Source organism: Megalobrama amblycephala, linkage group LG12, assembly GCF_018812025.1.
Source record: "Megalobrama amblycephala isolate DHTTF-2021 linkage group LG12, ASM1881202v1, whole genome shotgun sequence".
Lineage (NCBI taxonomy): Eukaryota > Metazoa > Chordata > Actinopteri > Cypriniformes > Xenocyprididae > Megalobrama > Megalobrama amblycephala.
Window position 1 is genome coordinate 32,321,377 of NC_063055.1, and position 25,470 is coordinate 32,346,846.

The window sequence follows — 25,470 nt, forward strand, 5'->3', positions numbered from 1 at the left end:
GTTGGAGAGATTTATAAAAAATGAAGATGTGTTTGTGCATTATACAGACTGCAAGTGTTTAAAAATGAAAATAGCGACTGCTCCGTGAATATAGTAATAAACGATAGTAACTTTAACCACATTTAACAGTACATTAGCTACATGCTAACAAAATATTTAGAAAGACAATTTACAAATATTACTAAAAATATCATATCATGGATCATGTCAGTTATTATTGCTCCATCTGCCATTTTTCGCTATTGTCCTTGCTTGCTTACCTAGTCTGATGATTCAGCTGTGCGCAGATCCAGACGTTAATACTGCATGCCCTTGTCTAATGCCTTGAACATGGGCTGGCATATGCAAATATTGGAGGCGTACATATTAATGATCCCGACTGTTATGTAACAGTCGCTGTTATGTTGAGATTTGCCTGTTCTTCGGAGGTCTTTTAAACAAATGAGATTTAGATAAGAAGGAGGAAACAATGGTGTTTGAGACTCCCTGTATGTCATTTCCATGTACTGAACTCTTGTTATTCAACTATGCCAAGGTAAATTCAATTTTCAATTCTAGGGCACCTTTAATATTCTTCATGCAAAATATAATGGCCTTTGTCACTAACCCATACCCCCCTGCAGCCACCACCCTGACTTTCACATCTAACATTTTGGATATTGTTATTCTCAACAGCTGACTACAGTACCAGTGAGATGTTGGTCAACATGGGCAACCTGCCACTAGATGAGTTTTACCCAGCAGTTGCCATAGTGACTTTGATGCGTATCCTACGTGACCCATCGCTGTCCAATCACCACACCATGGTGGTGCAGGCCGTCACCTTCATTTTCAAATCGCTTGGCCTGAAATGTGTGCAGTTCCTGCCTCAAGTTATGCCCACCTTTCTCAACGTCATCAGAGTGTGTGATGCCAGCATCAGAGAGGTACAATTCTGTAAATGAAAATTGCTAAACTTTTTCAGTGCATTGAGTTTCTGTTGAGCTTTCTGGACACTTTTGAGCTTTCTTTTGTTTATGAGGTAGTGTTTTCTATTTAAAAAAAAAAAAAAAAAGAATTGAATGTTAAAGCATAAATCAGATGAAATCCAGAAATGCATCACACAGAAGTACAAAAACACGTTGATGCTTTGCCAGTGCATTGCAACACGTGTTCTTCTGTTACTGTGGTGTATTGTCTGCTAAAGCTGGGGACACACTTAACAACTAGCTGAAACATTTTAAGCCTGAAATGAACACACTTACAGACTGTTTCCTTCAACTGAAGAGGATTTTAAAGGGTTAGTTCACCCCAAAATGAAAATTCTGTCATTAATTACTTATATTACCTCATATTGTTCCAAACACGTAAGACTTTTGTTCATCTTCAGAACACAAATTAAGATATTTTTGATGACAGAATGCTGTCAGATTTCCTTCCATAGACTGCCTTTGCAACTACCGCTTTGATGCTTCAAAAACTTCATAAAGACTTCATAAAAAACGAATGCATATGAAACGCAGCATGTTTGAGCTTCCAGAAAAGGTTTGTTCTCGCATGTGAAGCAGAATAAAATTCTATATGAAAATTCCACATTTCTGCAACAATCCCATGGTTTCAGTTAGTGTTACTACAATAAATCATGGTAAATGTTGGTGACTTGTGGATGGAAAAGCTTTCTAACTGTATAGTGAACTGTATAGTGGCCTAATGTTTCTTCTGTTTTCCATGTGACTGTTGTTGAGAATGTCAGCTCTGTTTCATCTGGCTTTAAACTAGTTTAAATCACGAGGCATTGGATTTGTGGATTGTATGGGAGAACTCTGCACCAAACTCGAGCACTTCTCACTGGATCTCACAGCGCTCTTTAGTGGTCGTGTGATTGAGTTGGTCAGTGAGTAAATGCATTCGCTCTAAGCTCTTTCTGCAGTGTGTTTTGAGCTGAGCTGATAAATGTTCCATGTGGCACACGGTGAATTTGCCATCTGATGAATCGTGATTCATGAGCTTAGGCTACCCCTGAAATTACCTTGGTTGCCCATCCCAAAAGCATACAGGGTCATTAGTTTAATGCAATACATGAAGTTCTAGGGTCTTTAAAAAATCGGGACAGCAAAAATGCTCAAACTGTGGATTTTATGTCTAGCCCCAATGGACTCTTTGTGTCTAGCACCAATGGCATTAAGGTCCATACAGTGAGTGCTGTCTGTCGTGACATATAGACGGCGAGCATATGCTAAATGGTATAAGTAACAAGATTAAGATACTAGTAACTTTATATTTATAGAGAACAACTTCGACATTTCTGCAGCTTTGACAGGATTCATTAAGTATGCCTCGATGGTCTGTGTGGGAATATTTTGAGTTGGTCTTCCTAACTTGGGACAGGACAAATAAATAACTTTGAAAATTCATTGCACTGGTCATGTTGCCAAGCTTGCCCCATAGCCCTTGACTGACATTTCAGGGGAACATCTTATTTTAATTTAATTTATCATTTGCATTGTCAGTTTTAGCTTTTGATTTGCAATTTGGGATGTCGATTTAAGCATTTGATTTATCATATATATTTGTATTATTTAATTATGACAGGGTTATAGATCGATAATGAAATATCATACACAATGTATTTCATTTTATTTGATAAAACATATAGTTGATGCTTAATTAAATGAGGAAATTAAATTGCATTTAACATTTTATTTATAATTTGAGCTGTGATTTTGAGAATTTAAGTGTTTATTATTTGATCATTTGATTTAATTTGAATTTTTTTAGGAAAAAAAATCCACACCTGGAATATTTCTTTAACTTGAACTTGACATTAAATCAACATGTACAGTAGCCTACTTCTGATTTTGGAATTTTTTAGCAATTAAGTTTTGGTTGTACCTATCCTGTTATGTTTTTCTCTGTGCATCTTTCTCTAATTTTAATCTCTGATTTTTTTTTTTTCTTCAGTTCCTTTTTCAGCAGATGGGGATGGTTGTGTGCTTCGTCAAGATCCACATCCGGCCATACATGGATGATATCTTCACGCTAATCCGGGTGAGAGATTCATTCACACATCTTCCCGCTGAAACAAACTATTAGGCCTCAGAAATATGCACTTAATACTAGGGATGCACTGACACCATCGGTATCAGGCCAGATACTATGCTCTTGTAAATGCTCCAATACCAAAAACCGATACCACACAGCATGTGTACAGTACAGTGTTGTGTCCAGACAAAGAAACACAGACAACAGAACAAACAGAGATATGAAGAATAAATTCAATATTTACACCTGTATAGCTGCTGTGTACATGCTGAAAAGTGAAGGATGCTAAGTGGATTGAGCACACAGCGGCATAGATGCGAGTGTGTCGAGTCTGTCGACACATACCTTTCTCACAGACATCACTGGAAAGTTTGTTGTTCGGTCTTTGCTATATGCCAGTAGCAAAGAAATAAAGCGATGCACCTATCACTAATGTTACATGCTGGTAAGGACAGAGAGAGAGCGAGCAGTTCTGTTGCATGTGCTTGATTTGCTGATCACTCACTCAACACACGTGTCAGTTGTATTAAAACTAAAAACTCTTGAATTTGCATATGTCATGTGAATTGAAGATCAGATTTGTATTCTTTTTGTGAAGACACATTTATGTGGAAAATTGTAAATGAAACCATTTTAGCGGATGGCTATCTGATCAGTAAAAACACATTAAGTGTCAATAGGCCCCTAAAGTCTTTGACACTTTTTCCTTTTGTGCCTGTCTTAGTACTCAACAAGTAGAGAATATTGGATGCCTTATGTGAAGTACTTGATTCACTCTTTCCACTCACATCATTATAACTCCCAATTCCACATTTTTTTCACTGCTATTCAGCATCGCTGTTGAACTTGCAGTGCCACATCGCAAAAATAATTTATTTGTTACTGTTATTTGGTAATTTATTTATTTTAATTAGTTTGTGAATTTGTTAATTGTGTGTAATGCAAAATAACATTATAATAAATATTAATATACAGTCAAACCAAAATTTATTCAGACACCTTGAACATTTCATTCATTATTATAGTTTATTCACTATAGTTTAAAAAAATGGTAATAAAATATGACAAGATCTCAGTTAAACTGTGTCAGAAAAAATGAATCTTAATTATGTCAGATAACACTTAAGCAAAACATGGTCAGGTCAAAGTGTCTGAATCATTTTTGGTTTCAAATTTTTAAAAAAAAATTAAATATAAAAAATTATATCTAGTGTCTGAATAATTTTTGGTTTGACTGTATGCTGTAATATATTGACAGTCAACACAAATTTCTATTAAGTTGCCTTTGTTAAATTAATGTTAAAATTAACATATAGCTCAATGTGTGAATTGATTATTTTTCTAATGAACCAGTTTAACTGATTGGAGGCAGAATCAAAGCAGAGTCATCAGTTTGAATCACGGACTGGCTAAATTGACTCCGATAACTCAGATAAAGAACTTGCTTTTTAAACCGCAAATAACCAAGAATCAGTGCTGTGTATACTGTCTGTACTGAGTAATACAGTTTTAGAGTTTTATTTGTTTGTATAAATAGTATTTTATTATTAAAAAACAAAAACATATTTCGTAACAAAAAAAATTGGGGAAGATGTTGCCACCCACTGCAAAAACAAACTCATGTAGGGAACACTGGGATATGGTGTTTTCTCTTCTATAGGAATACTGGACTCCAAACAACCCCATGCAGAACACCATTATTTTGTTGATTGAGCAGATTGTGGTGGCTCTAGGTGGAGAATTCAAACTCTACCTGCCACAGCTCATCCCACATATGCTGCGAGTCTTCATGCATGACAACAGCACTGGACGTAGTGTCACCATTAAGGTAAATGCATACACTCATATGATTGTTAATAGTAGCAATGCTTTAAACTAGGTTTGGGAAATAATCGATTCACCAATGCATTGAAATTCTTTCTCAAAAGATTCTAGATTGATACACATATTGTTACAACTGCATATAAGCCTACATGATTTTTACATATTATATATTACATTTTATAAGTTTTCTATCATTAATACATATTTATGCACAGTTTTCATTTTTAACTTTCATGGGAGCAATTGTTTTGTCATATAGCAAAGTGATGCACACTTTGCATCACAGTTTTAGAGTTGAAACAGTCAGTCAGTAACCAACTGTTCACGAGGATACTTGCCATTTTGACATTTTTGTGTGTAGGGTATAGAGTAAGCCAAAACAGGGAAACCTGTCCCGAAGTAAATGGGTTTTTTGAATGGGTTTTTGGTTAAATGGCTAAAATAAGGTCTGTGGTTAGCACAAGCTCAAGATACTATCATGTTTTATTATATGACATAAAATACGGAATGTATTGAAGATATTAAATTTTGAATGTAGCGCTCCATTCGTGTTTTGAAATTCTGGATTTTCCGTCAAATACATGTTATTTTCGGTAAAAAAAAAAAAAAAACATACAGTACAATATGCTATAAATGGTAATTCATGAACGTAAATATGTACTTCTTTAACGACAAAACAAGGTGATGTAGCCGTTTTGGAAAAATTAGTAAAGAATACCCATCAGAGCAGCAATTGTTCTCCCCTACACCATGTTTAAAGTTTATGACATAAAGTTCATGAAACCCAGTTGTCAAAATTATCTCTGAGATTCCCAGTAGTAAATAAAACTTGAGAGGGCGTTCATGTCCAATTTCCAACTATGAAATTCATATTAGGATCATTCTGATAGCATGTGAAGGCAGCATTACACAAGTTATATCTCTGTGAAAAAAAATGTCTTAATTGTCTTGAGCAGCCCAGTGTTATGACAGTTTGTGTTTTACTCTGTTTCTTCTCTTCTTGTGCTATTTCGATGCTGTCGCTAATTAATGGCACACAGCATGAAAATTAATTATGAATTGCATTATTGATGTTTTGATTGAGTTTTCATAAAATCAAAAAGTTTCATTAAAATTTAACAGAATTTGTCCAATAAATATAAATATTAATGCAACCAAGGTTAACTTAAAGAAAAATTGTGTACATAATTTACCCATTTGCATCTGCATAAAGCATCCGTTGCACATTTTGATTTGCAGATTTCACAATTTACTCAATTTCACAATTTACTCATCTTCTATCATTGTATTTAGTGTTTCAACATAAAAACCTGCAGAGCCTGGCAGAGCCCCCCCCCCCACAAATCTGTCGCCACAGTTTTGAAATCAGTCCCCTCAGTTTATAAACTATGCTCACAGATTCTTAAAGATTCCCTCAGTGTAACAAATCGTTCCCACGGATTAATAAACCGTACCCATGAATTTCCAATCTGTGTGCTCAGATTTGTAAACCATATCTACGATTTTTCAGTCCATACCCACAAATTCGCAATCTGATCCCACAGTTTTGTAAACTGTTCTCACGGATTTGTGCTGCATCCTTCATTTTAGAAATCTGGTCTACCGACACTGAAACAAATTCCCAGTTCTGTTAACGATTCTTTCTTTATATTGTTTTGTGTATAATTAAGTTGAATGTAACTTAACTGCATGGTTCTTGGCTATTATTTGGCCACGGGGTGAAAAAGACAACGATTTATTAAGAATTATGTGCGTAATGCATAATAATCATTATTAATAATCATTAATAGCACTTTCATTTCTGGAAATGGCTGAGCACTCGCGGTAAAACACGAGATATTCTCCATTATAACCAATCAAAAAGTCGATTGAGTTGTTTGAGATTCAGGAACCTGTCTGATTGGTTGATCTCACATCAGGTCCTGGCGTGTCATAATACAAACAATAAATTACATTTTGGAACATGGAACAACATGGAAATATGTGTTTTTGTTTAGTTGCTAATGTATTTGCTGTCCATGTGTCTCTCTTCACGAGACACACGTAACTTCTGTGTAATGAAGTCATCAAGCGCACCATCGCACAGAAAAAGACAGTAGCCTACTCTTGAAAAATTAATACCAAGTATAATTAATTGTATGGAATGTGTGCACCCACCGGTAGAAAAATAATTTGGCACTTACGATGATGATGATGATTATTATTATTATTATTAGCCTATTATTAATCCATGGTAAAATTTGAAGTTGAAGTTTAACTGCATTTTATTTAAAAATCATCTGGTACATCAGTGAGCGAGCTGACTCCTGATGCCATTTTGTTTGATTGACATTAAAAACGGTTGCCTGGTTAAATGATCACTATTGTAAGATCAACTGAAGGTTCTGATGTACTGAAAGATTCCCACTCCTAGTTCTAACTGGCCCTGGTTAGTTTGGAATTGTCAGGTTTGCTGCAGTAAGCCAGCATAGATAAACTTGTCAAGCTCTGTGATAGACTGTTAACATACATGTCATTGGCACTATTAAAGTTGATATATTAAAATTGAATTAAATGTTAAAGCCTTAAGATCTTAGAATTGTCATTTGTCATGGTGATGTCAGTTTGACAGCAAAAGGAATTCTTAATTGCTACTTTACTGTTTATTGATTAATTTCTTATGTGTTTAAGAGCTAAATCTATAAGCTCTTCTTTCCCAGTAATCAAACAGCAAACATCTCTCTGAGTGTCTGTGTAGTAAGCTGTGCCTAAAGAAGTCTTGTAAGAAATCTGCTTTGGGTCAGTAATAGTTCTGCTGGAGCTAACGAGATTACCATTTACAGTAATAATTTAAATAGTTTTTCTATGTAAATGTGCTAGCTTGCTTTATCAGCGTATCACAAATGACTGGGTAACACTTAACAATAAGGTTCATTAGTTAACCTACATTAGTTATCATGAACTAATAATGAACTGCACTTATACAGCATTTATTAGGGGCCAAGCACCGAAGGTGCTTAGGCACCTATTGTTATTGTTGGCGTTCCGTACGCTTATTCTTCTTCTTCTTCTTCTTCTTCCGCTCTTGAAGTCTATGGCAGCCCATAGAACCACTTGCGGGAAAGTTGTGAAATTTGGCACACAGTTAGAGGACAGAATGACCTTTGTCCATAGCAAATTTGGAGTCTCTAACTCAATCCCTCTAGCGCCACCAGCTGTCCAAAGTAGCACTTATGTTTATGCTAATAACTTTTGAACCATAAGGGCTAGAGACAAAATTCTTTTTTCCTCTGATTCCTTGGTTCAAGCTGATTCGACTGCACCATATGACGTCATTTTCCGTCATGAAAATTTTTCCGCCATTTTGAATTTTCTGAAAAACCTACTTTTTCGAACTCCTCCTAGGCCGTTACTCCGATTTTCATGAAAATTGAACCAGATCATCTTCAGACCATGCTGACAAAAAGTTATGGAATTCAAGTTGATTACTCAAACAGTTTTCGTAAAACAAGCGAACGAATTGTACGTAGTGCTTGTAAAAATAGACATAAGGCTGTATCTCCGCAAAATTTATGTTTTTGCTTATAACTTCTGATGGGTTTGGCCAAAAATCATGAATTTGGTCTTGTTCGATTTGGGGCATCATGCCGAATCGAATAATATCCAATTTTCCCATTTCGGACATTTTGGCTGTCGGCCATTTTGAATTTTGTGCTAAAATGCTGTATTTTATGAACGCAGTAGCGTATCATTATGAAACTTGGTATGGGTCATCAGCACAATGTCCTGAAGGAGCCTAAGAAGTTTCGGAACAGCGCCACCTTGTGGTCAAAAGTTATAACAAAATTTACAAAAATGCTAATAACTTTTGACTATTTTAACTCATTGTAATGAAACTGGTCTCAGTTGATTCGTTGGGTCATGCCAAGAACATAGATATCAAATTTGCCATAGTTGGCTGAACTTCCTGTCCGCCATATTGTTTTTCTTTAAAAACCTACTTTTTCGAACTCCTCCTAGACCGTTGCTCCGATTTTCACCAAAATCGAACCGTATCATCTTCAGACCATGCTGACAAAAAGTTATGGATTTCAAGTCGATAAGTCAAACCGTTTTCGTATACCAGAGCAATGAATTTGAGGCATGATGCAAAAATGACTCTTGAAGCTGTATCTCTGCAATGCTTTATCATATTCAGATCAAACTTGGTACGTGTCATCACAAGCATGACCTGAGGCATCATACAATGTTTCAGCACAGCGCCACCTACTGGAGTGGAGATATGAAAAATGGCTGTTTTTGCTTATAACTTCTGATGGGTTTGACCAAAATTCATAAATTTGGTATGGTTCATCAGGACAATGCCCTGAAGGAGCCTGAGAAGTTTCGGACCAGCACCACCTTGTGGTCAAAAGTTATAACAAAATTGACAAAAATGCTAATAACTTTTGATTATATCTACCGATTGTAATGAAACTGGTCTCAATAGATTCCTTGGGTCATGCTGAGAACACAGATATCAAATTTGCCATATTCAGCTGAACTTCCTGTCCACCATATTGTTTTTCTTTAAAAACCTACTTTTTCAAACTCCTCCTAGACCTTTGCTCCGATTTTCACCAAAATTGAACCGTATCATCTTCAGACCATGCCGACCAAAAGTTATGGATTTCAAGTTGATAAGTCAAACCGTTTTCGTATACCGGAGCAAAGAATTTGAGAGATGATGCAAAAATTACTCTTGAAGCTGTATCTCTACAATGCTTTGACATATTCAGACCAAACTTGGTACGTGTCATCACAAGCATGACCTGAGGCATCATACAGTGTTTCGGCGCAGCGCCACCTACTGGAGTGGAGATATGAAAAATGGCTATTTTTGCTTATAACTTCTGATGGGTTTGACCAAAATTCATTAATTTGGTATGGGTCATCAGGACAATGCCCTGAAGCAGCCTGAGAAGTTTCGGACCAGCGCCACCTCGTGCTCAAAAGTTATAACAAACTTGACAAAAATGCTAATAACTTTTTTTTCTAATTGCTCACTGCTGCTGTTGGTCTGATGCTCACGGCCATGTTGGCTGGCTTCTTGTGCCGTTTTTGTGCTTGGCCCCGTAATTACTGCTTGCAGCTATATTTAATCTTTGTTAATGTTAATTTCAATATTTACTAATACATTATTAAAATCTTGTTAACATTAGTTAATGCACTGTGAAGTAACATGAGCAAACAATAAACAACTGTATTTTCATTAACTGACGTTAACAAAGATTAGTACATCCAGTAACAAATGTATTGCTCATGGGTAGTTCATGTTAGTTAATACATTAACTAATGTTTAACTAATGAACCTTATTGTAAAGTGTTACCCCATATATTTGTGTATTTACCGGAAAAGTCAATCCAGTAATTTTATGGTAATTTGTTAATTTAATGTGTGAAAGCACCTTATGTCTGCTGTCTGTGGCACCTGTTTCACATTATTTAAATATGTGCTGAGTTCGCCTTCGGGTGTCAGATGATCTCATCTAAACCTTGTTATGCGCTCCTCTGACGACCAACAAACCTTCCCTGAATGTACTGTTCCATTCTGTATTTAGGTCATCTGATAACCTGTATTGCAGAAATGTTTAGGATGTGTCCTTTTTGCTTTCACAGACTGGTGAATATTCATAGACTAAACGGTATATTAAAAAAATAGTATAGTGTTTGCCTTTGTTATTAATAATATCTTTCTCATATACCATCGGCATTATGTAAATATGCATTTATTTCAAACTTCAACTAATGCAAACTTCAACTAATCCAGCTGTTAGATTCTTTGAAGTGTGCATATTGTACAAAAGTGTGTGTAATCTGTGTGTGACAGTCTATTCATGTGAATTCAATGTGGACAGGTGAGTTCTGCTGTTAGTGGACATGCACAAGTGTCAAACTTTAAAACCTTGATTTCAAACTATGTTGTGCTATATCCAATTTTCCACTGTCATATTCATTCACTGTGTACTGTTTGCGCAATTATTTATTTATTTATTTTTAGAAAATATGATTACCGCATAGTCTGTTAGTTACAACATACTTTTTTAATTAATGTTTTTAATTGTTTATTTTTTTGTGAAAAAATAATATAATAAAATTACAGAATCAAGAAGTATAAAAATATATGGGTCAAAGACATTTAGATGTCCGCATCAATAGAAATTCAAAAGTGATTTTATATACATAGAAAGCACATTAAATGCAAGTAAAATGTCTATTTTTAAGGTTTCAAATAAGTTTTTGAAAAATAACATGTCAAAATGTGGGTGAAATAATGTTCCATTGTCATTCAGTGTAACATTTGTGTAAAAATTAAAACAACATACTTATTCTGACCTGTGCGTATTAAAATATATAAAATAGGTGAGCATACTAAATTTTATTGCATTTTACATCAGTATCAAATTCTTAAAATGGGCAAAACATAGGATAGTGGCAAAGTTCAAAAACGTAAAATTACAAGTAATTAGCATTTGTGGTAAAAGTAATTAATCTTTAATATGGCATAAATACATGTTTGTTGTAAATATCCCTGACAAGATTGTTACACTGAATGACTTTTTAGTGGATGTCAGTGGGTGTTTGGGATCGGTAAGATTTTTAATGGTTTTAAAAGAAGCTTCATCTGCTCGCCAAGGCTGCATTTATTTAATTAAAAATACAGTAAAAACAGTAACAGTGTGAAACATTATTACAATTTAAAATAACTTTTCTATTTGAAAATATTTAAAAATTTAATTTATTCTTGTGTTGGCAAAGCTGAATTTTCAGCATCATTATTCCAGTCTTCAGTGTCACATCCTTCAGAAATCATTCTAATACGCTGATTTGCTGCTCAAGAAACATTTATTATGTACAATTGTACAAAATATGTGTGCAATTTTTTTTTTCAGGATTCTTTGATGAATAGAAAGTTCAAAAGAACAGCGTTTATTTGAAATATAATCTTTTGTAACATTATAAATGTCTTTACTGTCACTTTTGATGAAAAGTATTAATTTCTTTAATTTCTTTTCCAAAAAAAAAAAAAAAATTCTTACTGACCCCAAACTTTTGAACAGTAGTGTATAATGTTAGAAAAGCTTTATTTCAAATAAATGCTGTTCTTTTGAACTTTCTATTCATCAAGAAATCCTAAAAAAAAAAGTACACAACTGTTTTCAACATTGTTAATAATAAGAAATGTTTCTTGAGCAGCAATTAGGCATATTAGAATGATTTCTGAAAGATCATGTGACACTGAAGACTGGACTAATGATGCTGAAAATTCAGCTTTGCCAACACAGGAATAAATTACTTTGTAAAATATATTCAAATAGAAAACAGTTATTTTAACAGTTTATATATATAGATGTACACATAATGTAAATGATTTGTCAGAGAATATATATTACATGTCTTTCTGGAATACTTGAGTCTGAGGCATTGTATGCATAAACATTTTAGTATAAAGGGCACAAAACTGATTTCCTAGTGCTGTACATCATCTAGTTTTATGACAACATTTTTTTCTTCTTGCATAATAAAATTAATTTCAAATCAACATTAATTCAATAAGTTGTCATTAATAATGACCGGGTGACTATAGTTATTCTTAATCCCCTTTCACACTTCAAAATAGTCAGGAATATCAAAGCTTCCCAGAGCTCCTTAATCATGAGACATTTTCTCTGCCAGTCTTCAGCCCCTGACAGATGTGTGTAGCTCCAGGCCAAACCCACATATCCCACTCTAGTAATTCAGTAATTCCAACATCCACGAGTCTCTCTGCATGCCTGGAGAGCCCATAACCACCGTCTGCGTCACTGGGAGCATTGAGGTCACCCTAAAGGAGCTCTTAAACTGCCTACCAGTTGTTATGTGAGCTGCGCTGTCAATATTTTGACCTTGTGTGGGACAAGATTTTGATCTAAAAAAATGGTTTATTCTAAAGATGGGCTACTCAGAAATTTCTCTTTTTTTGTAAAACCTATTTGCAGTTTTGTTTTATTGATTGCAATCAGAAAAGTATTCTTGAGTCACATTTCATATCAATATGAAAAAAATTATAAAAATTTTATGTGTAAATTAAGGCTGTTTTTAAGTACTGGTTTGTAACGTCCAGTCACTTTATACATTTCCTGAGAAGGATAAAATGAGGCAAGCTTATAACAAGTTGTGTGACGTCCATGATGTAGAACTTACCCACTTGTTTGCTTTCTTGTATTCCTCATTCGTGGATAAAAGACAAAGAAATTTAAGATTAGTGGTTTACTACATGGTTAAACAAATTCTTTGTGTTCATTGCTATGTAGTTGACTCTTCGAAAATGTGAAAAAAAAAAAAAAAAAAAAAAAAAAACTTTTCAGTAACTTATTTAATACAAATTTCTATAATATATTTATATACAGTATGTAGTTAACCAAAATGCCTATTACCGCTGTGTGGAACACCTCTGCGAGGCTGCAGCATTAAATGCAACTCAGTGACATTTGTTGTGAAATCACCACCAGGTGGCACAAAGGGACGGTTTGCAACATTGTGTAAGGCTGCTGTGACATTTGTATTTTTAAATGAAGATAAAATAACGAAATAAATTACTGGTAGTAATAATAATAATAATAATAATAATAATATTTAATCTCGGCTAATTATTTATCATATAAGTGCTTAATGTTCCAGCTATTCTTCTTGTGCTTGAAACTACATTTAATAATTCACTATTTACAGGTCAGGCATGCACATTGAAACATTTATTCCCATACAACACAGAGCTCTGCGCAAAACATGCAGAAAAATGTCCATAAATTAAGAAATTATTGATCATATTTGTTTATTAAACCTTTTCTGTAAATTAAGAAATCGATTATCACTTTTTTATTAAATTGTTCCTTTGTAAATTAATTAAGAACCTGTTGATCACTTTTTATTCAAATGTTTCTTTGTAGCCTACTTAAAAGGTCAGAACATTGTACGCTAGTGTTGTCACGGTACCAAAATTCCAGTAGTCGGTACTGATACCATGAAAATTTTACGGTTCTCGGTACCAATTTCGGTACCACAGTAAAATCTATTGGAACTATTTTACTATTTTATATAGCCTATTTTAAAAACATTTAATATGATTTGGAGTGTGTGTATGTTTGTGTGTGTATATATATATAGGCTACCTCAATTAAATAAATTTGAAATATATATAAAAATAAAAAAAATAATAATTAAATGCTCAAACATCCATTGTGTACTGTTGAAAAAACCAGCATATGCTGGTAAGGTTTTGAAGCTGTATGCTGGTCCAATGCTGGTCCTAAACTGGTCCTAAACTGGTCCTGCTGGTCCATACTAGTCCTAAACTGGTCCTGGACCAGCATAAACCAGCTCAAACCAGCATTCCAGCTTCAAAACCTACTTTACCAGCATATGCTCGTTTTTTCAACAGGGGTAACAGACGTGCGTGTTTATTTTAGCTATTCCGTCAGAGAAACAACACACTACAGCCTGTAAAACTATGAAATAAATATCGGTAAATAATTGTAACCTAAATAATAAGAAAGTTAAATATTATTTCAAAAAGCATTCGTTTTTTATTTCCACACAAAGACGCGTCATATAGCCAAAGTCCCGTTATTACTTTGATATAGCCGCTTTGCGCTTTGAGAGGGATGTGGGACACGAGCAGGAATGAGACCATTTCTCTTTAATAATATCTTTGTTATCTCCTGATGTTACAAACAACTGACACTTGTTGTAAAAGGTCTGAAGAGCGAGTTTTATCCTCCGCAGGGGCAAGACATTCAGGCTATGTTTGATATAGCGCTGCCAGAGAAAACGAAAGTAAAAATCACCAGCGTATGAAACGCGATATATACAAATAAACTTGACGCGCCTTATAAAGTCTAATAACAAGCACAAACTCTGTTAAATAGAAACTGACGTGCAAGCAAAAAGGTTTCTGTCCTACGGTGTTTTTCTACTTTACCACAGTAAATAATGCGAATAGCCTATAATAGGCCTAAATGCGAACGAAAGAAACGTTATAATCCCCTGCGTGAGTGAAGATTTGGGAAAAGAAACAGATTCCATGTTCAGTGGAATAACTAATGGAATATTGTTAAATTCTCTGATAATCAGGTGACCAGATCGCGATTCGGAAAACAGAATACAAAGCCTAAATGTATGGACTCACGCACCTCTCTTATTCGGCATTAACCAAAATGTTTCCATGGCTGCGATGTCACATTTCAATTCAATTCAATTCAAATTTATTTGTATAGCGCTTTTCACGATACATATCATTTCAAAGCAGCTTTACAGAAAATGTAATTGCTAACCTATTATTTCTTCTGTAAACAAAGCTTTGTGCTTCACTCGTGTCATATTCAAGTAAATACTGGCACAGCCCCATCAGTGGGTACCGAATATACCCTGATTCTCGGTACTACCGGTACTACAGAAATGCTGGTATCGTCACATTTTCAAAATTTCAGTACCGACTTGGTACCGAAGTACCGGTACTTTTGACAACACTATTGTACGCTATTAATTAATTCTTATGATTAAAAAAAAAAAAAAAATGAAGAAACAAACAAACAAAAAACAGGCTAAAGGGTAGCCACAATTTAATTTAACTACAGTGGAATTAAAACATAAATATGAAATGACCAGCAGATAAGCATCTTTACGGCAGGGATTAAATCTTCAACAATGCCTGGGATAAAGTGTACAATTGGATGACCTTTGAAATGGTAAAAGATGATCCAAAAAACGTATGATGCAAGTTGTGCCAACAGCTCATGTCCTAGAACTCAACAACGTCAAACACTGCGGCGCGCTTCTGCCGGCCAATGAGCTGACTATAGCGTGCTGTTTGAAAAGACTCAAACGGACACAGGCAGATCGCGTGAAAGACTGGATTTTTGTCTCTCAATCAGGAAGGGTAGCTACAAGTGATTTCAAACTACTTCAGCCGCTTGTAATTTGATTTTTGGATTCTGTTAATGTTTAGCTAAAAAGACTGCCACTCCAGTTTAGCATTTATTGTCTCTGCAGTTAAAAAGACAAGTTGACAATTCTAGCTATACTTTCGTTATTTTAATAATTTCTTTAATTTTAATTTATTTATTGATCACTCTGGGTTACCTAATTTAACTATTTCTGGCTTGTGTTTTGAATATATGTTCCCCTGCACTTCAGGCATTTTGCAGTTTGTCTTGATCATATTTCATTTTTTTAAATAGGCTATTTTCTTTTATTAGAACGGTATATTCTGTTTTAATTCAATTCTGTAAATTAATGTTTGATAAAAAAAAATGTATTTTTTTAAAATTAAATTAATTATTATTATTATTTTATTTTTTTTGTGGTGCATCAATGTTGTGCTGTAGAGTTAAAGCTTGCTCACACAGACAATTTAGCCGATGTAATTTGATTTGCCGACATATGAAATGTAAATCTATCTGCAGTGTGGCCTTTCTGCAGTTATTAATATATATATATTTTAAAGTTTATTGATCCAAGATGTTTTTATTCATTTTCTTCTATATCCTTGAGAGTTTTCTATACATTGTGGCTGTGAATGTTTATCCACATTGCCTTTCATTTGTTTAAAAAAGATAAAATCATTGTCAGTTTCGTCTATCACTTGACAGGCAGTTTGGTCGGTTTAGTAGAAAGATGCTTCTCCGTGCTGTGTGTGAAAGAAAATAAAAGTTGTCTTAAGCCGCGGGTAGACTATAGCCAGGCCTTACTTCATTTTCCATGTCCCGCTCCATCTCGTGCACAGTTCAGTGTGCGAACCCTGCGCCGTGCGCTGAACTTTCCTTTCAAAGTCCCCCCCCCCCCCCCCCCCAATTTATGATTCGACTATCAGTCGAATATAGGCAATCTGATTCGAATCGGATTCGACTATGTAAACCCGTCGAGGACACCCCTAATGCATAAAATAAATATTGACTTCTTTTCAGATTTTTGTTTATGACGTTAGCATCTTTATAAACCAAAATTAAAAAAGGACAAATTAAAGTCGAAGAAATGTCAATTTACAAGTTTTCTTTTGTAAAATTGTTGTTTCTCCCACACTTTCAAGAGCCATGTCTCTGAAACATGATAATACTTGACTTGATTTCCACCCCATTCTCACTCACGAGGGGTACGATACAGCCGCATGTCCAAGAGATGCTATACTGGCGGCAAACACGTCCAGCGAAGCGGAACATTCTAAGTGTTTAACATGAAAAATAAGTGCTTAATGTGGCTTAATGTAGGTGATATTGGAGGAGCAAATTCACTACATCGTAGCAGCCCACTATGAACACAATTAATAACACATTTTTCTAGAAAATAAAACACAGTTATGAAGAAAACGCTTAATGCATTAAGACACTGATATTAAATGACCAATAAAGATATGCAGACAAGCACGTCAGGCCGAATATGAAAGCAACGCGCTTTCAGCGTTCAGCGTTTTCCACTTATAGAAAACCATTATAAACGCTTAACGTAAAAATATTTTCCTTCCACTTTGTTTACTTTCTTAGCAAATGTTGTTAATTACAAAAAAAATGTGTGAGAAAACAGTTTTTCCCTGGTTGTTGTTTTAGTAGGATTAAGACACATAAAGCGTTAATGTCCAGCGACGCAGCCGTAACGCATTGCTTTCAATGAGAATTGAGAAATATTTCATGTCAAACCTCCACTGAGGCAAAGGGCATGGGAATATTGTCTTCATGAAAATCACATATTGGGGTATAATTTTGTCATCATAACATATGTTGGTAGGCCTATTTTTTTAATTTGAAGAGCATATAGCTATAAAGCGACTCCTAATCCCAAACAATTTCTCAATATAAAACAATATAAAACACCTAACAGAGGCAGACGAAAAAGTCACAGTAATTTAAATGTCGTTTTGGCCTGTATTCATATAAAACAGAGTAAAAAACAAAACGACGGGATTGAGACCACAAGCGGGAACTCGATAATGTTAGAGCACTAAACAAGAGGCTATAAGGGTTAGAAATTTAATGTTTAGGTTAAAATATATATGTAATAATAATAATAATAGTAATTTAACGAATGAAAATTAATCATTTTCATTTAGGCAGGCTCTTGAAGTAAGTCATTCTATTGACGCCAGAGTGAAACGCACTAGAGGGCACTTTAGCGTCTGTGTGTATGACGCAAAACACTGGAAATTAAATTTAGCATTTTTACATATTAAAAAACAAGTTGTGTATCATTTATATTATTTTTCACAAAATAATAATCTTGCAATAATCTTGCAAAATTAGCTTGTATCTGCTAATTCTATTCATCAGTGTTAAAATAAAAAACAAAGAAACTGCATTTTCCATATTTCATTTCTGGTTTAAAAAAAGGAAAAACGAATGGACGCAAAAGTACACGGACCCACTGGCCTAGTGGTTTTTGGATATTTTACTACAAAAATCTTATATATTGCACCTTTAATACGTTTATTATGTGTAGCCTATAATTTTGTTGATAATTTACTTTTTTTTATTATTTATTACAATAAGAAAATAACATATAATACATAGGCCTATTAAGAAATATTTTTAAAAAGAATGTATTTTTTTTTTTTTTTAATCTTATTGATAGTTTTTTTTTTTTTTAATCTCCACATGGTGCAGTTATGCACAATCCATAACGTGAAAATCTATGGTTATACTACCACTTAGTGATCAAGAGCAGAAATGAATTACCTGCATCAAACCGCGACAGTACCCGCGGTGACAAACACATTCTGGTTGAGTACCAACTGTATCATGGTTTACTGTGTGCCAACTGCTATATACGGCATTGATGTATTTAACAGTTCTTTTCCAGAGATGTACTGTTTTTCTTGATGCACCAGTTACACAGTTGTCAGGCAGTCTTCTTTCTCATGTCTCCTAGCTGCTCATGGCCATCCAGCTGTTTGGAGCTAACCTGGATGACTACCTCCACCTACTGCTGCCTCCTGTAGTTAAACTGTTCGATGCCCCTGATGTCCCCCTGCAGGCCCGCAAGTCAGTATGAAAATCTTCTGCTCATTTCAAGCTTCATAAGAAATTACTTTTCTTTTAAAACATGCGTTAAACCAGTGGAGTAGTGAAAGTAAACATTAGCTGTGTGTTGCTGAAATACTTGGTATGAAACATTAGCTGTGTGTTGCTGAAATACTTGGTATACTTAGCACGTTATACAGTTGCAAGAAAAAGTATGTGAACCACTTGCAGAATCTTTGAAAATGTGAAAAATTTTAACTAAATAAGAGAGATCATACAAAATGCATGTTATTTTTTATTTACTACTGTCCTGAGTAAGATATTTTACATAAAATATATTTACATATAATCCATAAGACAAAAAAACTGAATTTATTAAAATGACCTAGTACTGTGTGTGGTCACCTGGATGATCTATGACTGTTTTTATGTTTTGTGATGGTTGTTCATGAGTCCCTTGTTTGTCCTGAACAGTTAAACTGAGCTCTGTTCTTCAGAAAAATTCTCCAGGTCCCAAACATTTTTCAGTTTTCCAGCATCTTTTGCATATATGAATCCTTTCCAGCAGTGACTGAATGATTTTGAGATTTGTCTTTTCACACTGAGGACAATTGAGGGACTCAAATACAACTATTAAAAAAGGTTCAAACATTCACTGATGCTCCAGAAGGAAACACAATTCATTAAGAGCCGGGGGGTGAAAACTTTTGAACAGGATGAAGATGTCCAAATTTTTCTTATTTCGTTTAAATATCATTGTTTTTCATTTAGTACTGCCCTTCAGAAGCAACAAAAGATACTTGCATGTTTCCCGGAAGAAAGATTAAAAACAATTTACCTTAATCTTCAAATTCCAAATTTTTTCACCCCCCCATCTCTTAAATGTGCCATTGAATGTTTTTTTACAAGATGTAATATAAGTCTAAGGTGTCCCCTGAATGTGTCTGTGAAGTTGCAGCTCAAAATACCCCATAGATTTTTTTAAATAATTTTTTTAACTGCCTACTTTGGGGCATAATTAGAAATGCGCAGATTCAGGGCTGCTGCCCCTTTAATTGCTCACTTACCTAGTCTGATGATTCGGCTGTGCACATCCAGACTGGCAATACTGGCTGCCCTTGTGTAATGCCTTTCATAATGTTGGGAACATGGGCTAGCATATGCAAATATTGGGGGCGTACACCCCGACTGTTACGTAACAGTCGGAGTTATGTTAAGATTCACCTGTTCTTCGGAGGTCTTTTAAACAAATGAGATTTATATAAGGAGGAGGAAACAATGGAGTTTGAGACTCACTGTATGTCATTTCCATGTACTGAACTCTTGTTATTCAACTATGCCGAGGTAAATTCAGTTTTCAATTCGATGGCACCTTTAATGCATCGTGTTTCCTTCTGCAGCATCAGTGAATGTTTAAACCTTTTTTAATAGTTGTGTTCGAGTCCCTCAATTGTCCTCAGTGTGAAAAGACGGATCTCAAAATCATTCAGTCACTGCTGTAATGGGTTCAAATATGCAAAAAATGCTTGTAAACTGAAGAATCTGCAGGACCTTGAGGATTTTTCTGAAGAACAGAGCTCAGTTTAACTGTTCAAAACAAACAAGTCACTCATGAACAACAATCACAAAAAAAAAAAGCAGTCGTAGATCATCCAGGTAACCACACACAGTATTAAGAATCAGTGGTTCACATACTTATGAACGGGGTTATTTTAATAAATTCAGCTATTTTTTTTTGTCTTGTGAACTATTTATAAACATCTTTTATGTAAAATATCTTACTCAGGACAGTACTAAATAAAAAATAACATGCATTTTGAATGATCTCTCTTATTTTGTTAAAATTATTCAGATTAAAATTATTCAAATTGTTCACATTATTCACAGATCTGCAACTGGTTCACATACTTTTTCCTGCAACTGTAGTTATTTATGTATATTGCATTTCTGTAAATAGATCCTCACAAATTTTACACATTGCACCTTTGAAGGGTAGATAAAGAGTATTAAAAATGACATGATAAATATGTGAAGGAATGTATAAGGAAATGTAAACGAGGAGAAATGTATGCATTGTGAATGTGGAGTTACCCTTATTAATGTGTGGCCACTGGTTCAGCCATCACACACCCCCTCCCTTCAGGAATCTCATTTGGTACAATGAGATAAGTAGTCGGCAGTCAAATTGTACTTCCCGGGAACATGCTGGACTGTAAACCGGAAAGGCTGCATAGTCACATACCACCATGTGATTCTCCCGTTGCCATCTTTCATCCTTTCCAACCACTGGAGAGGTTTATGGTCCGTTTCTAATTTAAACTTCCTACCCAGTAGGTAATATCTCAAGGTAGACTCTGCTTAACTGCCAAACATTCTTTCTCGACTGTAGAATAACGAACTTCACATGGAAAAAGTTTGCGGCTGATGAAAGCCACTGGCTGTCGCTCACCTGGAGGTCCTTGTAGCAGCACAGCCTCTATGCCCCTCTCAGAGGCATCTGCCTGGACAATAAATTCTTGAGCAATATCGGGACTGTACAGCTCAGCATTTTTTCTTAATGCAGTTTGGATATCTCAGAAAGCTGCCATCCTTTCCTCTGACCCCTGGCACTGATTTGGACATCGGACTCCAACCATATCTGTCAAAGGGGTGGCCCTTTTTGACTTGAGGTCGCACTACCCCGTTGCTGATGACAAAGCTCAGGTATTCAGTTTCCTTCCTGGCCACGGCACACTTGGCAGGGTTCACTGTGAGGCCTGCTTTTTGTAGACGCTGCAGAACCTCATGAAAATGTTGAACATGTTCTTCCTAGATGTTACTATAGATGACACAGTCATCTAATTAAGCTGCAGTAAAAGTTAATCCACATAATACCTGATCGATAAGCCTTTGAAAGGTGGCCCATGCAGGCCAAAGGGTAAAACCCAGAAATGGAATACCCCCATGGTGTCCTGAATGCTGTTAAAGGGTGGGCCTGCGGGGTCAGTGGTATCTGCCAGTACCCTTTAAACAGATCAATGGTTGTCAGGTATTTTGCTTTGCCCAGTTGATCAATTAAGGCATCTATACAGGGAGTAGGATATGAGTCAAACTGTGATACAGAGTTCAAGTACTGGAAGTCAATACAAAGTCAGATACTCCTATCCTTTTTCGGTAATAGGACCACCGGCTGACACCACTTGCTTTTAGAGGATACTGAGATAAGGAATTATTGAACCAAGTTCACCTCCTCTTTTAGGACCTTTTGGCGTGTCTCAGGTATTCTGTAACTTTAAAAAAACGTCTAACAGCTGCATCAGGTTTTAAACCATATCATGTTGTATCAAAATGTTAAACCAGGATATTCAAAGAATGTTCAAACTCTCACCTGGGATTGCTAATCTTCAGGCAGATGCTCCAGATTGATACCCCTAGATATTGGTTGAGGCAAGTTTGGGTCTTCCCATTCCTCTTACTCCTTCATGTTACATATCATCATAACTTGTGCTCTTGTTCAGGTTGGGATACCCACTTTTTTAAAAGATTTACGTGAAGTATTCGACTAGCTTGATCTTGCCCTGGAATGGCCACTTCCTACGTGGTGGGGCCTATTTGGTTCTTGATCTTAAAAAGGCCCTTGCACTTGGCCAACAGCTTATTCTCCTGGCTCTGCAGCATCACAAGCGCTTTTTGGTCATACCATGCCTTTTGCTCCCTCTGGGTCTTGTCTTGTCTGGGTCAGGTGAGTTTGGGCCAATGCCCTCATTTTCTCCAGTAGAAATCGGTTACCTGCATGGCTCCTTTCCACCGGGCCAACGATATCCATGCCCAGCCTTTCGAATGGTGTACTGATTACAGGAAGATGCTGGAGGGGCACTCTTGATGCAAACTTGATAATCAGGGCAGCTTTTACAGTACTGGGCAACATCCGCTTGCAGGCCAGTCTAGTAAAAGTGTCTTTTGATTTGTGCTGTGGTTTTCTTTTTCCCTAGTTGGCCAGCCCAGGGAATTAAATGGCTCAGGTGAAGGACAACCTCCCAAGTATCCTACGGGGCCACCAGTTGTTTCACCAAGCCGATCTGGTGGCAGAGTATGTTCTGTTCAAATAAATAATGCTCACCATTGTCATTAGTGAGTTCCTCTCCTGGATTTTTTCGTGGTTTGATTTCTCCAAGCATACAGCAAGACTGGCATCTTTTTGTTGCAATTGAATTATGTTGGTAGGCAGCTGGACCTGTGGAGTTAGATTGCATACACTCTCTACAGACAAACGGGAGGCATTATATTCAAGCTTTGTTTGTCTCTTTTGGCGTCGAGTTTTTTTGGTTTTGGGGTGCCTATCTCCAAGTCTACTTCATAAAATGCAATATCGAAAGAGTCTATATCAGTTCCTCTGGCTGCTTTGCCATTACTCTTGTTACCACCACATTGCACTGTTGCGAGTGCTGGACTAGATCTAGGAGTACTGGTAAATTATGACCCAGAACTATGGGATAAGGAATATTATCTGCTACCTCTAACAGGTAGGTTTGACCTTCTACCCCAATGTATAGGTCTGCACTGAGCACCATTTTTTCCTCCCCATGAATGCAGCAGATGGATAACATATTAAAGGACCTACCTAAAGATGGAGCCACAAGCTTCCTGTTCACCAGGGTCTGGTCACTCCCAGTATTGATTAGGGCCTTCAGTTCTTTACCATTTACAGTCACTGTCATTGTCTGTAGCAGTACATTTGGCTTGTTCACATTTGCTGCCCTGCAACTAGGAACATAGCATAAATTAGTAAGTTTAGCTGCATTTTGTGGACAGACTGGCCTTCTGCACTGGAAACAAACAACTGATCCTCTTATAATTTTATGCGATTTAATTTCTAGAGAATTTCCCTTGGAAGACTTACCTGATCCAGCCACCGGTTTCTGATGGAACTGAGGGAACTGTGCCCGTCGGGTCTCGCTTCCACTATTCCAGCCCCAAGGTTGATTCTTCCTTCTTGCAGCCACAAAGGCATCAGCCAATGATGAAGCTTCTGCTGCCGTCCTAGGCTCCCATTCCCGGACCCAGACCTGGAGTTCAGGAGAGAGCATGCGAAGATTTTTCTAAAATTATCATCTCACCCACCTCCTCAACAGTTTTTTCCCTGGGTCTGATCCACTTGCCTTGGAGTCCCTTAAGTCTTATATACAGTTCTTTTGGACTCTCAGAGGGATGGATATCTAAGGAGCAAAAAATCTGTCTATATATCTCTGCGCTGATAACGTATTTCATGAGGATGGCTGCCTTGACCTTATCATACTCTATACAATCATCCAAGTCCATACTGACATAGGCAGCCCTTGCTTTGACAGTTAATGACAGAATTAAATGAAAAGTCCAGTCAGTTTTGGGCCAGCGGCAAGCTGTGGCAATCCGCTCAAAAGATCAAAAAGTGCTCTATATCATCAGAGTCTGTTAACTTTTCTAGTCGATGTTCACAATGCCATAATGGTCCTGAATAATCTCCAGTGGGGTCAGCATCTCTTGTGTGGGAGGTAAACTGGGGAGGAGAAAGTCAAGTCTCAGGGTCTGCATCTCCACCCCGCCCGTCGAAAGAGTCTTAGTTCGTAAGACGTGGCTCAGGAGTAAGTGATGTGCAAGCCTGAACTTCCATCTGTAGTAAATTGAATTTATGTTGAAGAGCTCTGAATCGTCGCTCTTGCTCTCCATACTCCTGCTTCCTTGCTGCCTCCCGGGCATACATTTTCGCCATATGGGCTTGAAACAGGATAGTCAAATCAGAAAATGATGGTTCCCAACTTGCAATCTCCTTATCCCCATCAAGAGCTTCTTCCTCCAAAGGCCTCTCCTCACCTTGTTCTTCTTCTCGCTCAGCTGGAACTATCTTAGAGGCTCCTTTCTTTGGTGGTCGAATTATGGCTCCTCAAAAATATAATTAAACAGGAGAAGTAAGGGGAAGAAGAAAAAAAAAAAAAACTGTGTCCTCTACTGGCTTATCCCACTGCTGCCACCATATATGAGAAAGCCCGAAAGAAACACGGGATTTCCATCAAAAAGGGTTTTTATGTTACCCAAAAAAATAAGAAAAATCACAAATAAAGAATACAAAAATAAGTCAACTTGATCTGACAAATAATCTAGCTAGACTAGAATAACTGAGGTCAACAAAACAAACTCTAAGTCAATACAAGAGAAACTAAGGAGAATTGAACAGAACAAACTGACCTCTTAACTGAGACAGCAGACAGGTATTTAAGACAAATGGTGAGCTCACTTAAACAAGACGGGAGAACATGCAAGCAAAATTTTATAAATCAACAAATAAATTTACAATATCGGCGAGCAGTACCCTCAGTCCATAAATCTGTACTGCTGCACGAGCCTTTGCCTTTTGCCAGTCAAGATCGCTGCGGCATGCCGTCACATAATGGCAACTTGACATGGAGAGGGGGGACCCGTGGTGTATGAGATAGAAATGGCTCATTCTAAGGTAATAAAAACACAACGGTTAATTATGTAAAGTCTTAATGCACCACTGAAAACATAATTATGTATATTATATTGCATTTCTGTCAATAGATCCTCCCAAATTTTACACATTGCACCTTTAAACTCAATAGAAACTAATATAAGAAAACAAGAATAG

The 25,470-nt window shown here is 36.2% G+C and overlaps 1 protein-coding gene across 2 annotated transcripts in view; it reads left to right on the plus strand.

Moving 5' to 3' along the window:
- mtor (mechanistic target of rapamycin kinase) overlaps positions 1–25,470 on the plus strand; it is a 110,351-nt gene that overhangs the window by 74,458 nt on the left and 10,423 nt on the right. For both annotated transcript variants that reach the window (XM_048210663.1, XM_048210664.1), the window contains exons 19-22: positions 676–926; positions 2,941–3,027; positions 4,682–4,849; positions 18,757–18,869. In XM_048210663.1, the coding sequence (XP_048066620.1) occupies positions 676–926; positions 2,941–3,027; positions 4,682–4,849; positions 18,757–18,869 (619 nt within the window). The remainder of the gene's footprint in view (positions 1–675; positions 927–2,940; positions 3,028–4,681; positions 4,850–18,756; positions 18,870–25,470) is intronic.